This window comes from Solanum pennellii, chromosome 7 (genome assembly GCF_001406875.1).
Source record: "Solanum pennellii chromosome 7, SPENNV200".
NCBI classification, from domain to species: Eukaryota; Viridiplantae; Streptophyta; class Magnoliopsida; order Solanales; family Solanaceae; genus Solanum; species Solanum pennellii.
In genome coordinates, this window is record NC_028643.1 from 65,650,383 (window position 1) to 65,670,848 (window position 20,466).

General features: G+C 30.0%; 1 protein-coding gene across 1 annotated transcript; it reads right to left on the reverse strand.

The window, feature by feature from the left end:
* Nucleotides 1-10,102: 10,102 nt before the first annotated feature.
* Nucleotides 10,103-11,247, reverse strand: LOC107024076 (FCS-Like Zinc finger 13). The gene is made up of 2 exons (XM_015224966.2): nucleotides 10,544-11,247; nucleotides 10,103-10,437 (listed from the first exon to the last, which is right to left on the reverse strand). The coding sequence occupies exons 1-2, from the start codon at nucleotides 11,098-11,100 to the stop codon at nucleotides 10,287-10,289; spliced, it is 708 nt and encodes a 235-aa protein (XP_015080452.1). The 5' UTR covers nucleotides 11,101-11,247; the 3' UTR covers nucleotides 10,103-10,286.
* Between the last annotated feature and the right edge of the window lie 9,219 nt (nucleotides 11,248-20,466).

Consider the following 20,466-nt stretch of genomic DNA (forward strand, 5'->3'; position numbering starts at 1 on the left):
ATACCTTTCCTTTGACCGAATCCCTTAACAACCAATCTAGCTTTGTACCTGGGCTTCAAGTTGGGTTCTTCAACTTTAACTTTGAACACCCACTTGTTCTTCAAATGCTCTCATGCCCTTGGGCAATTTTACCAACTCATAAGTGTGGTTCTCATGCAAAGACTTCATCTCGTCTTGCATGGCTTCAATCCATTGATTCTTATGCTCATCTTCCATGGCCTCCTCATAACATTCAGGTTCTCCCCCGTCAGTGAGTAACACATACTCATTGGGTGAATAACGGGAGGAAGGAAACCGCTGTCTTGTGGACCTCCGAAGTGGAATATTTGATTCGTCCACAACTTTATGAGCAACAGGATCATCAATAACAATATCATTGTTATTATCAACATCAACATGTTGATTCGATACATGATTCTGGGCGTCACCATGATTATCAAACCTAACAACATCATGCACACTTGTGTGAGAAACTTCATCATGATGAACTATACCATCAAAATTTGAAGATTCTACCTTCTCCGCTTTGTCAATATCTTCAATTGTTTGATTCTCCATGAAAATAATATCACGGCTTCTCACAAGTTTCTTTTCAATTGGATCATATAGCCTGTAACCAAATTCATCTAGGCCATATCCAATGAAGATGCATTGCCTTGTCTTGGCATCTAACTTTGACCTCTCATCTTTCGGCACATGTACAAAAGCTTTGCAACCAAATACTCTCAAATGGTCATAGGAAACATCCTTTCCATACCAAACACTATTTGGTACATCACTTTGCAAAGCAACAGCAGGAGATAGATTAATAACATGTGCAGCGGTCAATAAAGCCTCACCCCAAAATGAGTTTGGCAACTTTGCTTCAGAAAGCAAACATCTAACTCTTTCCATCAAGGTCCTGTTCATCCTCTCAGCCAAACCATTAAGCTGAGGAGTCTTGGGAGGAGTCTTCTGGTGTCTAATACCTTGATGCTTGCAGTATTCGTCAAATGGTCCACAATATTCACCACCATTATCAGTACGAATACATTTCAATTTCTTTCCAGTTTCTCTTTCAACTGAAGCCTGAAACTGCTTAAAGACACCTAACACTTGGTCTTTAGTCTTCAAGACATAGACCCAAAGTTTTCTCGAGCAATCATCAATGAAAGTGACAAAGTAAAGTGCACCACCCAATGTCTTTGTCTTCATTGGACCACATAAATCAGAGTGCACTAACTCAAGCAACTCTGTCTTTCTCGAAGGAGGGTAGGACTTAAAGGAAACTCTATTTTGTTTACCAGCCAAGCAGTGCTCACATTTTTCTAATTTAGCACTTTGGAAATTTGACAATAATTTCTTCTTGGCTAGAACATTAAGTCCTTTCTCGCTAATGTGGCTAAGCCTCTTGTGCCATAATGTTGAAGAGCTATCGCTCTCAACCGCATTCACCATATCAACACAAGCAGAGGCCGTAGTCCAGTATAGACCACGACGTTTGTTACCACGAGCCACAACCAAGGAACCCTTAATGAGCTTCCATTTTCCATCACCGTTGGTACTAACATATCCTTCATCATCTAAAACACCAACAGAAATTAGGTGCAGACGAACATCAGGAGCATGTTTCACATTGTTCAAAACTAGTTTAGTTCCAACACTAGTTTCCAAACAAATTGTACCAATACCAACCACCCTAGAAACAGTCTCATTACCCATACTCAAGGTTCCAAAATCACCAGGAGTGTAGGAAGAGAAAAAATCCTTCCTTGATGTCACATGAGATGCGGCACCAGTGTCCACAACCCAGCTTGACTCATCACAAGCAATATTTATCATGTTTGCATCAAGAACGGTAACAAGATCTTCGGTGGTAACGGTGGCTAGGCAATTTTCATTGCCATCTTCTTTAGTTTCCTCTTTGTTTTTGTTCTCCCTCTTCAACTTCCTGCAGAACTTCTTTGTGTGCCCTTTCATGCCACAATGATAGCACTCAATATCCTTAAGTCTGCCTTTGGATTTGCTCCTATTTTGTTCTCTATGCTGAGAACCACGAGTTTTATTTCTCCCTCTGGGGCCAGTTATCAGGACATCCGACGAAGAGGAACCTTGAGTTTTTCTTCTCATCTCTTCGTTCAAGACACTACTCTTGGCGGAATCCATAGAGATCACACCATCCGGAGCAGAATTTGACAATGACGTTCTAAATGTTTCCCATGAATCTGGTAGGGAACCAAGTAGAAGCAAGCCTTGAATTTCTTCATCAAATTTGATGCCCATAGCAGATAATTGGTTCATTATCCCCTGAAAATTATTCAGATGGTCTGTCATCGGAGAACCATCATGATACTTCAAACTCAACATCTGCTTTATTAAGAACATTTTGTTGTTGCCAGTCTTTCGAGCATACAAACTTTCAAGATGCTCCCATAGGGTTCGAGCATGTGTTTCCCCAGAAATATGGTTCAACACATTATCGTCGACCCATTGCCTAATGAATCCACAGACCTGTCTATGCAACAGATTCCACTCTTCATCTGTTTTATTATCAGGCTTTACAGTGGTAAATACTGGTTTGTAAAAATTCTTAACATAAAGCAGATCTTCCATTTTTCCCTTCCAAATGGCATAATTAACACCATTCAAAGTAACCATTCTACTTGTGTTGGCTTCCATTGTTTTCCCCAAAAAATATAGTTATCGCAAATCAAAGTAAATCTTTTCTGATGTGGAAGTTCAGACTGTGCTGCAACCACAGAGCATACTCAGATAAAACCTTGGCTCTGATACCAGTTTGTTGGGAAAACGCGGACAAGCACAAAAATATATATGGTAAAAGTAATGGAAATAAAATGGAAAAATAACGACACCAAGAATTTTACGTGGAAACCCTTCTGAATAAGGGAAAAAACCACGGACTAAGAGGAGCAATTGATATTACTATAGTAAGGAATTTTACACTGTGTAGTCACGAATACAATACTCAAAGTGACTACTACACACTCAAAAGGAACAACACTCTTTTGGTTTCCGTCTTACTAAAATATCGCTCACACTCTATTTTTCTTCACAGACTATTTTCTTGTATAGTCTATGGAATACCTCACTTTGCTCTCAAAATGGTTTTTCTCTCTAACTTGGTGTGTTCTACAAATGAGCAAGAATGCTCTATTTATAGAAGGATAAAACCATGTCTATGTCACTAATGACATATGTAAACATAGCAAAGTCAAGAATGGTTGCAAATTTTACCAATTTGTCAACTACCAAATCTTTTATTTTCAATTCCAATTACTATTCCTTTTTAACAATTGCTTGTACCAATTGAATAGCTAAAGTTGACTAAAAAATGGGATGGATTCAACACAATAATGGTTGATTTTTTTTTTCAAACTAGTGCCACGTAGGCTGAAAAGGGGCAGAAAACTACTTATAAAATAAGTTCAGGGGGATTATAGGACCTTAGTATAGTATAAGTGTGTCTCTGGGATTTTGAGCATAGGTTGAGGGGGTACTTGGGCATTATCCCTTGTTTCTTTAATAACATCTATTGTGCAGAACATTGAAGAATCGGGCTATGAATAAATCAGGTGTTCTGGTGGAATAAAGATAAAGTTTTATTGGAAGATCACTAACAAATATTGATTTATACTCGAACAAATTAATTTGTTTAATCGAAATCAGGGCCGGCTCTATGCCTATTTGAATAAGGCATTGACTTTAGGCCCTAATTTTAGGGGGCTTAATTTTTTACCAATAATAAATTATGTGTTAATTTTTCTATAGAAAAAAACAATTATTTATGATAAAATATATTTTCTATTATTTTATTCTCTTTTATCCCATTTAAATAGAAAAAATCCAGAAGACTTGTTTTATTTTATTTCCGTCTCTATGCTAATATTCACATTATTTTATTCTTTTAACTCCTTTTACACTCTCTTCTTTAAATGTTTGATAAGTTGGTGTAATATTCTATCAAAAATATGAATCAATAATCAAAAAGTGTTGAGCAAAGTGAATCGTAAATTCTTTTTCTATTTCTTCTAAAAATTTTAAGCATTACAAAAAGCATAGTAAAATGTGGGTATACAAAATTATCAACTTCTTGAATCAAGTTCTATGTTAACAATTCATATAATAATTGCCCAAGTAAGCAAATGTTTTTCAACGTTAAATTGATAAAATCTTATTTAAAGCTAAAAATTGAAAAAGAAATCGAATAAATCATTTATAAAAAAATATTAACTATACTTTGTATTTAAAATGCAAGTTTTTTTTTTCTTTTTAATAATGCATATGAAGATCATTTAGATTTTAGGTCTCTAGTTGAAATTTCACTTTAGGCCTCCGATTACTTTGAGTCACCCCTTATGGAAATGAATGTTGGTGAAGATATTGGTGGATTGTGTTATGAAGGATCTGAAGTAATCAACAACATTGTAAATACGTTTATTATTGAAAAACAAATTTACAAAATAAGAACACACTTATGGAGGTGATGCGACATTGTGTAAGTTATTCGAGATTTTTGATTTTTTATAATACGTCCCAGTTCAGCATGATAAGGATATAATTGTTTATCTGTTTGTTGAATATCTTATGTGTATCAATTGATATACAAATATTTGACTAATCCTTTTTGCTTATAGAAAAACTAATACCTAAAGTGTCCTTCCGAAAACTATCAATAAATAATGAATTATTCGAGTTTGAATCAATCTGGACTTTTCAAAAATTCATAAATTTTGTGGGAATCACAAGTGTTTAGTGAGAGACAAAGTTTATGCAAGGCGTCAAGGAATAACTCACTTAGTAGTAGTTATGATATTGCACAAGTTTGTTGATCTAGTGACAGTAGAGATATTGCCTATGACATGTTGAAATCACATGGTGTGTCGTTGACATGCATGCAAGCAATAAAAATATTGTATGGAGATCCAATTGAATAATATGCAAAACTTTCATGTTATTTCTGATATCTAATATGTATTTTAGTTTGTACTTATTCGGTATCCAACTTGAAAATAAGATTATCATGGTATGCAATTGGTATCTAATTGAAAATTTTAAATATAACAATGTATGCTTTTATACATTATCCAACTGGAAAATGAAGTATAACCATTGCAAAACTTTCATGCTTTTTGTGTATTTTTAGGAGAACTATAATGCTTTTGTTGTAAGCTTGAAAAGAAAAGAAGGTGATAGATTTTTATATGTATTTGTTGCGTTAAAAGCATCTATTAGGAGAAGAGAGTATTGTAGGTCAGTAGTTGTTGATGAGAAAAACTTAATAGGCGCATATGGTGAGACAATTCTAATTGCATGCACAATGAATTCAGGAGGTATGATTTGAATCTTCATACATATATGATATTATAATCGTGGTATATAAATTATTTTTCATGAATATGAATTAATTATAATTTTTATAATGAAACATGACACATCTTCCTTTTATGTCCGCTATAGTAAATTCTGAAAATGATTCATCATGGACCTAATTCTTTGAAAGATTTAGGAACTCATATGGAGAAAGAAAGAATGTGTGTTTTGTATCGGACATAAATGAAAGCATATGAAAAGGAATTGCAAGGGCATATCCTAGCTTAGATCATTAATGTTGCATGTGGCATTTGTGTTGCAATGTTCTAAAAAAATTTCATAGATCTATGGATGAGTTGAAAGTGTGGAGTTATTTTTCTTTCATCATCGAACTGGTTAATTTGGTTAAGGCCTAACTCATCGGTGACCACCTAAAATTGGCACAAATTTATACTTAGACACTTTAATTAGGTTTTGTTCATTTTAGACACCTCATGTCATGTCCCGTTATATCTTTTTGACACTTTTTTGACAATCAGCCAAATGTATAAGGTGTGTGTAATACACTCACTGAGTGACGAATTAAATAAAGACATGACATGTCAAAAATAGTTTTTAAATAATGAATTTTGTTTAAAAAATGGGCAATCACTCAAATGACACGTGTCATTTTTAAAGCCTAAATAATTAAAAAAAAACACTCTATCCATATATTATCTTCTCTAGCACCCCCACCCCCACCCCCGATTCCCAACCCCTTTCCGACCACCCGAACTCCCTCCTCTCCTCCGTCCAAATCTTTTTCTTGGTGAAATCCTTTCTTTCAAGTTTATGATTAGTACTTCACTTAATACGCAAAATTCTCTTGTTTAATCTTTCTCAATCGTTTTTCTCTACTATTTCTATGTTTTTTCATAAATCAAATTAATTATAGCTTGATATACTATAATATTGGTTACTTTTGTTTTAACTAATTAATACCATCAAATCTACCTTTCCATGGAAGGGGTTTAAGTTTTGGGAGATGGTGGTTAAAAATTGGGGGAGAAGACGAAAAAAATACAATAAAATGAATTAAGAAAAAGTGTTTCACGCGTTGGTAGTGAGTGTATCTCATTCACCATGTCATGTCAGCAAAAAGTGTTAAACTGACACAATGAAACATGACATGAGGTGTCTAGATACACTGGTTAGTTAAATTTCTAAGTGAAAATATGTGTCAATTTTAGGTGGTCACCGATGAATTAAGACTTTGATTAAAGTTATGGCTGACAAATACAACCAAAGTCCATTTTGATATGCTAAATCGATTCAAATTTCAATGAATTGAACATTGGCTATATTCCAGAGGAGCTAAGTTTGGGTACAATCCATTTAGGAAAAATTATGCGGAGAAGCGAACATATACTAGTTAATCAGTTAATATAGCTATAGTTTAAATTAATTACGGTTCGCAGTTTAATTTTAGCTTTAATTACATCACTTGTCCTTTTTTATACATATAGAAATACAAATTATACACACATATGTACAAATACAATTAGCTCCTCTCCACTCTCTGACCTTTTTCGCTCGCCTCTTTTCTTTCTCTCCCAATCTCGCTCGCCTCTCTCCTACTCTCTCAATCTCTCTTAGTAGATATACAAATACATATGTATATCAATTACGTATATACAATTATCTGACAGATGTGCATATACAGTTTACCTCCCTCCACTCTTTGCCCTCTCTCGCTTGCCTCTCCTCTCTTTCCCAATCGCGCTCGCTAGATATACAAATACATATGTATATTAAACATATGTATATAAAATTATTTGACAGATATAAATATACAATTCGACAAATATACACATACAATTTGTCTCTCTCCACTTTGTGTCACTCTCGCTCGCCTCTCTCCTCCCTCTCCCTATCTCGCTCGCCACTCTCCTCACAATAACATGTAGCTATGAATCATAATTAGTATACTATTTCTATAAAACATAATTAAGCTATTTCTAAATGGGGCAACTTTAACATATAGCAAACAAAAAATTCATATTTGTATGCTATAGCAAAGTTTGCATAATTGCGCTCCATAGCAAACATAAAACTGTATAATTCCCTATACATATACAATTGTATAATTCGCTGGCCTAAATTGTATAATTCGCTGGCATATTTCGCTGCAATTGTATAAGTTGCTATCATATTTCACTGCAATTGTATAATGCACAATTGTATAATTCGCTGCCTATTTCGCTGCAATATTTTTATAAAATTTGCTTTGCATACAATTGAATCAAATTAAAATGTATGTATATTGCATAATTATAAGTGTATAACAAAAAGATATATGTTTTTCTCTCGCTTTATACAAAACAGAAAAAGAATTTATACACTTCTGTGTATAAAGCGAGAGAGGCGAGCAGAGAGAGAGTGGCGAGCGAGAATGGGAGAGTGGCGAGCGAGATTTTCGGGAGAGATGCGCCTGACAAACTTTGGCTAACATTTGCTATGGAGCACAATTAAATCAAACCCTAGCTACTCCATTTATTTAAGGTTATTAGTTTGCTATTGTATATAATTTTCCTATCTAAATGACTATATGTTAAAGTCCTCGTCCATTTAATCTGAATAGCCCAAATCAGTCCATTAGTTTGGACCAAGCTGACCCATCCAAGTGTCATTTTTTTTATTTTTTTGTTTTGCTCGTATTGTCCTTGTGTATAATTGGTTCTTTATAAATTTTTCAAGATTTCTTTCTTTTTTTATTTGTATAATCACATTTGCCAATTCAGTTACATCCTTCATTTTCCCTTTTCTTTTCTTTATATATATCCCTTATATAGAAGTAGGAGTTGAGTTGGACGAACATAGCTCCAAAAATCCCTTATATAGAAGTAGGAGTTGAGTTGGACGAACATAGCTCCAAAAAGTTGTACCAAAAGCATTTCAAGTTATACTATTAAGGCCTCATAATTTTTGGCCCTATTTGATTGGCTCTTGTACACGTGGAAGGATAATAATTTTGGAATTTACTCTATTATATAAGCCAACAAGCAGTTGTACGAACACTGCATTGATTAATTGTATCAAAAGTAGTATGAATTGTACCATTAAAGTAAGTTGAATAAGGGTGTATTAGGAAATCAACATTGTATGTAGTCTTGCATGGTTCTTTTGTGTGTCCCCCATACTCAATTCGAATAATTTCGCAAGCAAATGGATCTGTGGTTATGAATTCTGTGAAATGCATCTGCACTATTTATTTAATGAGACATTTATCGAGTCTTCTTTATAGTAGTATTTGATTTGAGTAATGTGTATACAAAATTTAGGAAGATGATAAGTTTATACTGTTCAACAATTAAGGTTTGCTTAATTTTGCTTCAGGTTCTTTGTCAAAATCTTAGCTTGTGACAGCAATGCAGGGAGAACTTTTGATGGATGGGTTATTCTTTGCATCAACTATTGAAGATTTATTTAGTTCTTCCTTATTTTACCGGAACTACAGTGATTACAAAATTCCTTTTTTATATGATGTAATGATAATTAAAATGCTTTTGATTCAAGTGTAGATTAACAATTACACGGTAGACAAATCAAAACTCAAGTCATTTTCTCAACCGTACACAAATATACGTGTTGGGCCCGTGCTGGCACGGGTCTGCCCATCTAGTATATATATATATATATCTTTCCCTTTTTTAAAAAAAAGAAGCAAAGAAAATACTACTATCCAATAATCAATTAAAAGTTACCATCAATTCTTTAAGATTTTTACATTTGCGAACATTTTTCTTAAAAGTCTTAATGGTAGGCTATAATTTTAATCCAAAAATTCTTTTTGCTTTTTCTCTTTTGTGATTTTGATTTTATTCAATGCTCTCACTAAAAAAAAATGCTTCTATTTTCTTTTTATGCTTAATTTACATTTCACTTTTTTGATACGTTGAAAACGATAGATACATATGAAAAGAACATAACATATGAAAAGATGATTTGAAATATATTTGAACTTTGATTGAAATTGTTGTAATAATCTTAAAGTTTGCACATACACTATTTCATAGTATATTAAAGATATATAGGTATTTTCATGGACATCATAAATATTATATCATTATAAATAATAATTTGCTCTGGACACATATATTTTTAAAATACGCTATTAAATAGTGTAAGGACAATAAGTCCTACTCAAAATTTGATATTATTATAACAATTTCGATCAATATTCCAATATATTTTAATTCTTTTTTCTAAAAATTATAATAGAATAAATATATTTTCCACCATAATTTGAGCTCTTCTGAAAATGAATAAAATTCTAATAGTGAGTACTTTTTCTTTATAGTGGGTCTCTTGTTGAGTTCATCCGAATCAGTTCACTAATTCAAAGGGGTCTTTTGATGACTCTACATAAAGTTGGTTTTAATCAAAGTTTTTTTTTTAATTTTAATCATTATATTTAATTTTACGTTATTACTATTCACAAAAAAGCATTACCATGATTTCATCCAATACTTTTCATCGTTCGTTTTGGTTAGTTCATATACACCAAAAAGTAAAATGAAAAATAAAGAATTTTCAAACACAAGTTTATATCAAATTAATCACAAAATGTTCAATAATTATTATGAAGTGCTATTAATCTGAATTCATATCGAATTTTTTTTTCTTTGTGTGCTTAATTTAACGTTAAACTTTTAGATATTTTGCTATTAATCTGAATTCATATCGAACTTTTTTTTCTTTGCATGCTTAAAATTTAATGTCAAACTTTTAGATACTTTGAGAAGACTAGAGATAGTTCAAAACTTTTCATTGCTATATTTATGCTTTTCCATTCTACATCCAAATCAAAATTGGGGGAGAATACCAAAAAAAAAAAAAAGAGTTACAGAACTTTTTCTCTTAATGTATATAAGTATTTCCGAGTATATATAGATGTATTTACGACGTTCTATATATACTAAATATTAATTTATCGATTAGACAGCGAGAATTTCTGTGAAGAAGATTTGTCCATTTCCATAGGGTGGAGTAGCAACATCAACAGATGTTGAACTACACTTTTCTTTCTGCTCATCCATCATTATTTGCCTGTATCGACACTCTGTGCTACAAAATGCTTTCTCGCCCCTGAAATTCATGAACGAAACGTTAATATCTACTATATATACTTAAAAAATAATAATAAATTTGATCGTGATATGAAATAATAATGTTGTGGGCATTATATACATACCTATACATGTATATGTCTTTGCCATGTAACTTTTTTTGACACAAGTTACATGAACTGAGAAAATCAGAATTTTGTTCGGCCGGAAAAATTCCAATGTTCGCCGGAGATATGTTAAAAACGCTTGGACGATTACATTTTCTGTTTTCCCGTTTACTTCTATCGCCGTATACTTTTGTGTAGGGTTTATTACCTGGTGCACGGCAAGTAACTATTGTATATTCTTCAAAACTATCCATCTCTGTTTCCTCAATTTCTGGTCTAAATCTAGCTGAATTTTTCGACGGAGAAATCACCGGAATTGGAAGGGATCTGTTTGAATTCCGGTTGTAAACGGCTTTGTTCGCCGGAATTTCGCCGTTTTTACCACCGGACTTTTCTAGTGCAGCTACTATAGCTAATCCAACACCACCGAAATCAAAGCTTTTCAAGCCTCTTGGTGATGGAAACTTGAAATCTAGTGGACTTCTTGGGCTGGTAGCACCATCCATCGTCCGGCTACCGGAAAAAGCTGCACCGGTGAGTTTTCCGATCACCGGCTTAGATCTATTGCCTATCATGATTGAAGAAATTTAGTTCAAATTGGGATTTATGAGAAATGAAATGAAGATGTTTTTGCCTAAAAGTTAGTGTTTTTGGAGAGCTCTTTATAAAATTGATGGAGTTGTTGGATAGCCCATGGTTTAGGTTGGTATTATTATAAAGAGAAATGATTGCTCTATGAAAAATAAAAAATAAAAATATGAAGTGAAATAATTGAGTCACTTTATTCTATTCACCAGTACCATTATTAAATTGGATTCCAAAATATTAAAAAATGAGTTTAGTGGTTAATGAAACGATAGTTCTAAAATTTTGAAAAATTATAGCAAGAAATTTAAAAAAATTATAATTTTTTTATTTTAAATAAATTAATTTTTTTTAAAAAGTAAAATATATCAAAGTTAAAAGGATAATAATGTTTAAAATATAAAATAACAGACCAAATTTTGGCATAATACATAGATTTGCCCTTAAACTTGGCTTCAAATTTTAAGTATGACCTCAAACTTTCACAGTGCACAAATAGACACTTTAACTATCCTATTTTTTTTATAAATACACACGCGAATCCTACATGGCAAAACGCGTGTTATGCACGTTTTCTGCGCGAGTTATGACTATTTTAAAGGCCCACAACGGTAAAAAAAAGCAGTAATGACAAATATACCCTTAATGAATTCCTTTTATATATATCTTTATATTTCCAAATTAAAATTTACCTAAAATCTAATTTCTCTTTCCTCCTCTTTCAAATCTAAATTTTTTTTCCTCTTTAGAACGATTTGTGCTCATATTTTGTGTAAATGGCTTCTAATTTTTTTTGTCATTGTGAAAAAAGAGTTATAATGAAGATTTCTTGGTCTGCAAACAATTAATTTTAATTTTTTTTTACTTCTTAAATGACGTGTAACTTTTTTTAAAAATAATGACGTGTAAAATATTTAATTAGTTGGCAGTTATTGAGTGGCTCACTAATACACGTGGGCGCGATTGTATTTCACGCTCTTTGGGTCCAAAAATCGCGTGTGTATTTATAAAAAAATAGGATAGTTAAAGTGTCTATTTGTGCACTGTGAAAGTTTGAGGTCATACTTAAAATTTGAAGCCAAGTTTAAGGGCAAATCTATGTATTATGCCCCAAATTTTTTGGCTAAAAATTTTTTTCCAAAAAAATTAATATCCTATTTCGGTGATTGTATTGTATTGGTAATTTAAATATTACTATATTTATTTTAATTATTATTTAAATTTTATTATGCTGTATCATCGAAATTTATTGTTAAGTTATGAAAAATTTTATTTTATGTATCGACTAATTTGATGTGATCGTATCGTTATTCTTTTTATTAATTTTTACGTATTATTTTACAATCATATTTTATTATTTCTCCACCTTTTAATAATAGTTTTATCATGTATCCCACATTTTTTTAATAAATTTATCCTTCAAATTATAAATGTGTAATATTATGAAATAATAAAAACTACATAATCTATTGATATTCAAATATTGCATTTGCTTAAATAATACTTACATGACAGTATAATATGAATATTAATAGGACATAACCATTCAAACAAAGTATAAGTGATTAATTCCATTGTTCTAGTTATTAATTAAAATTAGCGAAAATTGATTCATACATCATAATCATAGATAAATAAGAAATAAAAAAATAAGATTCCAAAGCAATATTTAAAAATTGTCACTTGTCAATGACCAATTTTTCAAGGAACGTCCATATCTAATGATTGGGACCCAATCCCTTTGTAGGACCCACATTTGCCGATCAAAAGATTCCGGCAAGTTTACTTCTCCGGCGATAGGTATACGTGTCAATTGGATCAAGAGAAATTGTCAAGATAGTAATTATTGATGGGACCACTTAATGGAGTTTGGGCCCCACTTTTTTTATTTTTTATGTTTATTTGTTTTTTTGTGTGGTGGGACCCATACTATGACTAATGGAATATGTGGGGCCTATTGCTTTTGGAATACGAAAGCGATCTATGGGTTCTGTTCACAGATGTCGTTGTACATGCTAATGACGAAACTACCCTTCATAACCCCATAATGTAATACTTTCTTTTTTCTAAAAAAAGAACTCTTTTAATGATTTTATTCTTTTTGAAAAAGGGAAAAATCGATTTTTTAAAAAAGTATCGAAGACCTTTTGAAATAAAGGATTCTCCACGATGAAGAAAAAAGTGAAACTTGCAATTTAACAATATGATGTTTTTCCCAAACAAATAATAATTCAAATTAGAATATTACTATCTTTTTTGTTTTTTTAAGTTTTTATCTAATGTTAATATAAATTAAAATTATCAATATAAAATAAAATATTTTTATATAAATTTTTGTGATTAATATATATTATAAGTCATGGCTTCTATGAAATTTCTTATATGGTATGTGATATAAACTAATTCAAATTTATATTAGATTCTTTTTAAATTTTTTAAAATAAATTCGGAGACGATGTATTTTTTGGAACTCAAGTAACAAACCTATATTTCTAATTTTTTAAAAAAATCCTTACCAGTAACACAACCTTTGTGGTCCATTAACTTCATTAAAGGGTTGGCAATACTATTTATATTATACTAAATAAAGCTTAACGCTATGTTTGGATCATTGTTATCTATTATATTGTAGTGTATTATAATTATATCTACAATGTTTATTTTGATTGTTACTTAAAATGTATTATACTGTATTGTTAAATTTCGTTGTTATGTAACAATGAAAACCCCTATTTTATGGAACAACCAATTTGGTGTGTTCTCATTGTTACTTAATTTTTTTTTTCAATTATATCTTTACATAATATTTCAAAATACTATTTACTCTTTACCTTAATTATTTAAATCTAGTCAAACCTCCTACCTTAGAATAATTAAGGATATCTTAGTAAATTTATAGATTACAATACAATACAATCAAACCAAACAAGTAAAATGTTACTATTAAACAACAACAAACAATACAGTCTAGCCAAACATTGTATCTACCATACAATACAGTACAATACAGTATAATACAATACATTATGAAATTCAAACAAAGTGTTAAATAAACAAGGAGGTATAGGGTGTGCTTGATAGGTGAGAAAATATTTTTGGATTTTTAAAATATGTTTACTTAGTTAAAATATTTAAATTTTGAAAAATAAAATTATTGGCATCATACAAATGATTTTTCTAGAAAAAAATTTCATAAATGATATTTCATACTAATTGAATCTATTCTCATTCCTAACTCTTATGTGAAGCTCCCAACCAAAAATAGTTAGAAAATGAATTTCAAAATTAGAAAATTTAATAATTTGGCATTAATAAAGTAGTTCTCGCTATTAATTATGCAGAGAAGATGGAAGAATTTATTCACGATTTTACAAATAAAGTTAAAGTAATTAACTTGAATTTTTAGCAAAATGGAAATATTATTTGATGAGTGTTTTAAGAAGGAGATGAGATATCAACTATTGACGTGTTGTATATATTTACGTTTTGGAGAAGACGTAATACTTATATTTCCATCAATATTAACTATTTTAACCATCACCAATTTTATTCTGTATCAATAAACTATTAAAAATTAAGTAAAAAAAAACATTTATCGTCGAACAAAAACATTTTTCCAAGTACCAAACAAACCCAAAATGTTTAGTTGATAGTATTAGCCAATATAATTACAACATATAACTTCATAAGCAAGAAGAAGATATCAATTAATTCCATTGCTTAAGGCCCGTTTAAAGCTTTCTCAAACAAGGAAAAGAGGATATTACGAAGGAAAAATGTTTTTTTTTTAATTATAATAAGTTGACTCTTACTTATTTTATTATGTTTGGTATAATTATATATTTAATATAATTTCACAAATAAAATCTAAAAAGAGTATATTTACATAAATCTTTTCCTACTTGAGAATAGAATAGTTATTTCTAATAAATCTTTGACTTGTAAAAAATAAGTCAAAGCAGTTTAAAAACAAAATAGGAAAAGTAAAAAACCTATAACAGAATTATTTATAGGTTCTAAAAGTTGGAATGACCAAAATAAGTAAAATATATTTAATAATCAGAAAAAACATCATTCGCGATCATAAATCAGCTCACGAGTCATAAATCCACTTGTGAAAAGTATAATGAGCGAATGTGTCAATAGGACTCTTTAAAATTGATTAATGTATAATGGAAAGTAAGATTATATATCACATTTACGGTGCATACATGCACAGAAGATAATGAAGATAATAGAAGGATCCATTATTTTATTGATAAAAATCTTTCATGAGTGAACTCGAACATTACTCTTTATTCTGAAGTGTTATTAATTATGTTATTTATCAAGAGTTATGAGATTAGTTACTCATAATCAACTATTTTCTAACCCTTCCATTATTTATTACAATTTGATTAACTTACTCTTTCAGTTAAATTAGCTCGATATATTATTTATTTATCTTCAACATATATATTACTAGAATAAGGCTAACTCAAGATATTTTAATTCATTATTCGAAAAAGGGCCTAAAATATCTTTAAAGTATTGAAAATGATATAAAATTACCTTTCATTCACCTATTGGCTCCAAAATGTCCTTCTCATCCACCTATTGGCTCCAAAATGCCCTTTTCATCTACCGATTGGCCCCCAAATACCCTTGTCATCTACCTTTGGATTCAAAATTGGCCACCTGTTTAATTGTTTTAAAATTAAACTCTTTAAATATTTTTTAAAATACTTGGCATTCAACTATTGGTTATAATTTAATTTATTAATATAATTTATAAATCAACCCACTATCCACTCATTACTAACTAAACGCCACCCAATTAATAATCCAATTATAATATCAAAATCGCCATAAACACTACTAAAACACGATAAAATTATAGATTCTTGAAAATAACATTCAAAATTATTCGAGTCCTAATCGAAACCCCTATTAAATTTAGGTTGAGCCGCTTATTTAGGACGACACTTTCAATAGGATTATCTTTCAAGATTGAATTAGAAATTTATGATTAAAGGTAAAGAAGTAATACATTCCGAATTAATTCATGCACCTTTTTTAAATATAATTTTATAAATATTTATGATTTGTTTTAAAACCTTTAATATATTATTTTGAAAAAAAGTTACCCTATGAAGTAACATTACATAATTGAGACGTAAGGATAGTTAAGATGAACATAGTCAGACTTTTAAGTTTATCGATAATTTTAATTTAGAAATTTGAATGTATGGTAATTTACTTCTACAATATTTTCACCTCAAATATTTAAAAACACTCAATTGGTAATAGTTTTTCTGTTGTTGCATTAATAATGTGACCGATTTATTAATTTGAAGGAGTTTAATTAATAATGGGTGGGTAGTGGATTGATTTATAAATTATACTAATAAGTTAAATTATAACAAATAGTTTAGCGCCACGTATTTAAAAAAATATTTAAATAATTTAAATTTAAAACCGTTAAATAAGTGGTCAATTTTGAACCAAAAGGTGGATGACAAGGGTATTTTGGAGCCAATAAGTGGGTGAGAAGGATATTTTGGAGCTAATAGGGGATGGAGAATAATTTTGTACCATTTCCAATACTTTGAGGATATTTTAGGCTCTTTTTCGTTTATTATTTGCTTAATTTATTTATTTTGGCATTAGTTTATTTTTTATTTACATAATAGTTCATATGCTTCTGTCGAAATAATATTTCTTATCTTTTAATCTAACGTATAAATTCAATTATATGTATTTTTTTTAATAGTAAACATTAATGTCTTGTCCAGCTGTACCTAGAGTAATTACAATTATTTTCTACGTGTTATGATTTGATACAATCATGTATATAATAAGATAATATTAGTAGTAACATGTATGATGAGATTTTAAAGTACATTGTATGTATTACAAAATTATATATAATATTATTAATTTAATTGAAATATTGATAATATGTTTTTGTGTAAGGGCAATATGGACAGCTAATAAAGAAAAGATTGTTGCCGTTGGTGCGTTGGACACCCGGCACCCAAGTGGACCCCATTTATTCGTCGCGACAAGTCACCTCTCTGTGTTATGTAGATGTTTATATTACTCTACTTATTTTGGATTCTTTAGTCGAGCCACGTGCAACTGATCCCGCCATTTATAAATATGAAGATAGAATATTTTTTATTTACATAATTAGTAAACTTGATAAGGAATGGACATAGATATTGAAATTATGTTTATAAATTATAATTTTTGGTATGCAATTATATGTTAGTAGTGTCGAGGCAAAATGTGATGTATATACTTAATTCGAATCGTTAATTTGATCCTTCCATTTATGATTTTATTTAATGAACACTTAGTTTTTTAAATCTTTCTATGATCAGATTGGTATGCGTGTAATATAATTAAGGCCTATGAAATTTTGCATTATTCTTTAGTGATATGTAAGGATTTAAAAATAAATAAATTAAATAGGACAAATTTGCAATTTGCTTTTTAAAATTCAATAATCATTCTTCATATTTACTCACATATGGAGCATCATATTCATTTTAATTTTTAAATAACTAAAAAAGAATCTCATTTGACTTGGATTCTCAACTACAAAATCAAAAACACAAAGTCAACAAACCTCAATCACAATTTTAAATTAATTTCACAATATCATAAAATTTATTTATTGTTCTTCAAGCTTTCTTAAACTTATTAATGAAGTTTTTAAGTATATCCTTCAATACCAACTCTCAATCCTATTCTTAAAATTTTGATGTTTTTATTTAATTGGTTGAGGCGCGGTGGGACAGTAGGATGGGTAAAGAAGAAGAAAGAAGGGGTTGTTTTGGGTGGGGTGAGGGGGATTTGGAACTAAAAGATTGAATTTTATTGAGTTTAAGTATTTAATTAATGAAATTGTAAGTTTATGGTTGAAAAATTTGAGTCAAAGTATCAAGGTTTCTAGAGCTTGTTTATCATCAGTTCGCTTTCCACTTTCGAATATCAAAGAGCGACTGAGAGAAGAGCAATTCAAGTTTTTTGTCAACTGATTTCACTCAAGCATAATTATTCTTTAATAGTTTGTCATCAGCTAGCCAATCAATAATATATCGATCATAATTAATTAATTATCATAAACAAGGGTATTTGCTTAATTATTTTATATATTTTTTTACTTTTAATTTTTATTCACAGTATATTGATCTTCTATTAAACTAAATCATTTTTCTAGTTCTACTTAAATTGATAAATTTTCAATTGTAGATCACAATGAAAAATATAACTCACAAATACGTACCAAGTCATGTAAGAGTAATAAATATCAAATGAGACTTTACAATTAATAATATGTACTCTATCTATCGAAGGTAGAAATATAAATATATCCTTTTTAGCGGATTAACAGTTTATTCAATAAGAAATTTGAGTAATTAGCCCCATACCAATAAATTCTTAAGTATGAAATTTTACTCCGTTCACCAATCGTTAGTTCAATAACCCAAATCAATAAGTTAATTTCCTGGTTCACTTATAGATTACGATCATGTTTTGGTCCTACTCCCATGCCATTCCGCCCACTATTAATACAAAACTAATTATTTAAACGTTAGAATTTTGACTAGCCTGTCATGATTAAACACCTACTTTATGTAATTGTTCAATAAAGATAATTATTCGTTTTTCTAAAACATATTTCTATATATGTAAGGTGTTAATATGATACTATTGAGACATGCTTGAATGTTGAAATCATATATATATATTTTAATTATAGTAATATATGTAATTAAGTTGAAATCGCAACAAACAGTGATATTAATTCACCATACTCAAAATGTCAAAGCTTTTAAATATCGAATCATATTAAATATCCATAGGCTCTATGACAATGACTCCAAACAGTGTCAAGAGTGAATTTCTCAAATGATAAACACTTTTTAAAAATATTAGATAATAATATGACAATTTTTTTAAAATATCAATATTTTGACATTTAATAGGACTCGTTTTTAATACTTTCAATATTTAGTAAAAATGTCAAAAACAATTGTTAAAAAACATAAAGGAGAAACTAAGGGGAGAGAAAAATATTAAAAAGAAACAATTGCTTAAAAGCCTCATTAATTACAAAAATTCAAAAATAAAAAACTAATTGACAATTTATCAAATACACCAATTAATCAAAATACACCAACTTCCATCTCTTTCTTCTTCTTTCACCAGTTCTAAAAAAACACGCCTATCACCATTGTTCTAAAAAAATTTCAATATTCAATTTTATTAATCTTTTTTTTTTTCTAAACACGTTTATTTACCATACGTTATCATATTTGAAGCAGTTTATTCTACTAAGGCATCATTTTAACATTATGAAATTATAATTTATCTTTAAAAATGTCTGAACTTTTATGAAGCTATTTGGTTATCCTGTTATGGTTATGAAGTTTACGTATCTCCTCTAAGAAATTTTCCAGTATTCATAATACAATACTCATGTATTTATTGTGTAGGTATTCATCCATCTTACATATGTATTTTATTTTGCTTCTTTTCAATATCACTTTGTATATCAAATAGTTTGTATTTAGATTTGATTTCGTATTCGTATGTATACCATAAAGTATGTATTTAGATTTGATCTCGTATTCGTCCTAATATATACCATAAAGTTTTGTATTTATATTTTGCTTTCGTATTCATTCTCAACTATAAATAGCCAACATACAGTTTATTTATGTATTTATTATATGCGTATTCATTCTAATTGCATCAGTCAAATAGTTTTGTATTTTATTTTACTCATTATATGTTTATACCGACTAGTTTATCTTTGATTTCATATTCATTCACAATTTTAAATAATCAAAATACAGATTTGTATTTAGATTATTACTTTGTAAAAATAAATATGACTACAAACTACAGAACATTCAAATTACTTTCAAATACTTTTGCGAAACAATTGAATACCTAAATGCTAATGTAAATTCTACTAAATCTAAAATATAAAAACAAATCATAAACAGAGATTAAAAAATATTTAAAATACTAAAAATCTAAAATACATAAATATTTGATGAGTATATTAATGTAACGACCTGTTTAGTCGTTTTGAGCAGTAGAGTTTATTCCTGGCAATAACTGTCTGGGTCGACGGATCCCACGACGGACCGTCATGGGCACGACGGACCGTCGAGGGGGTCTCGTTCCAAAACACTTAGAATTTAGAAATTTGGGTACTGAGATCGACTCTCTGAACTTCGCGACGAAATGGCAGGACGGACCGTCGCAGACATGACGGGCCGTCACAAACTCTTTAATGAATTGAGTCTCTGAACTTTGTGACGGAAGCAGCAGGACGGACCGTCGCAGGCACGACG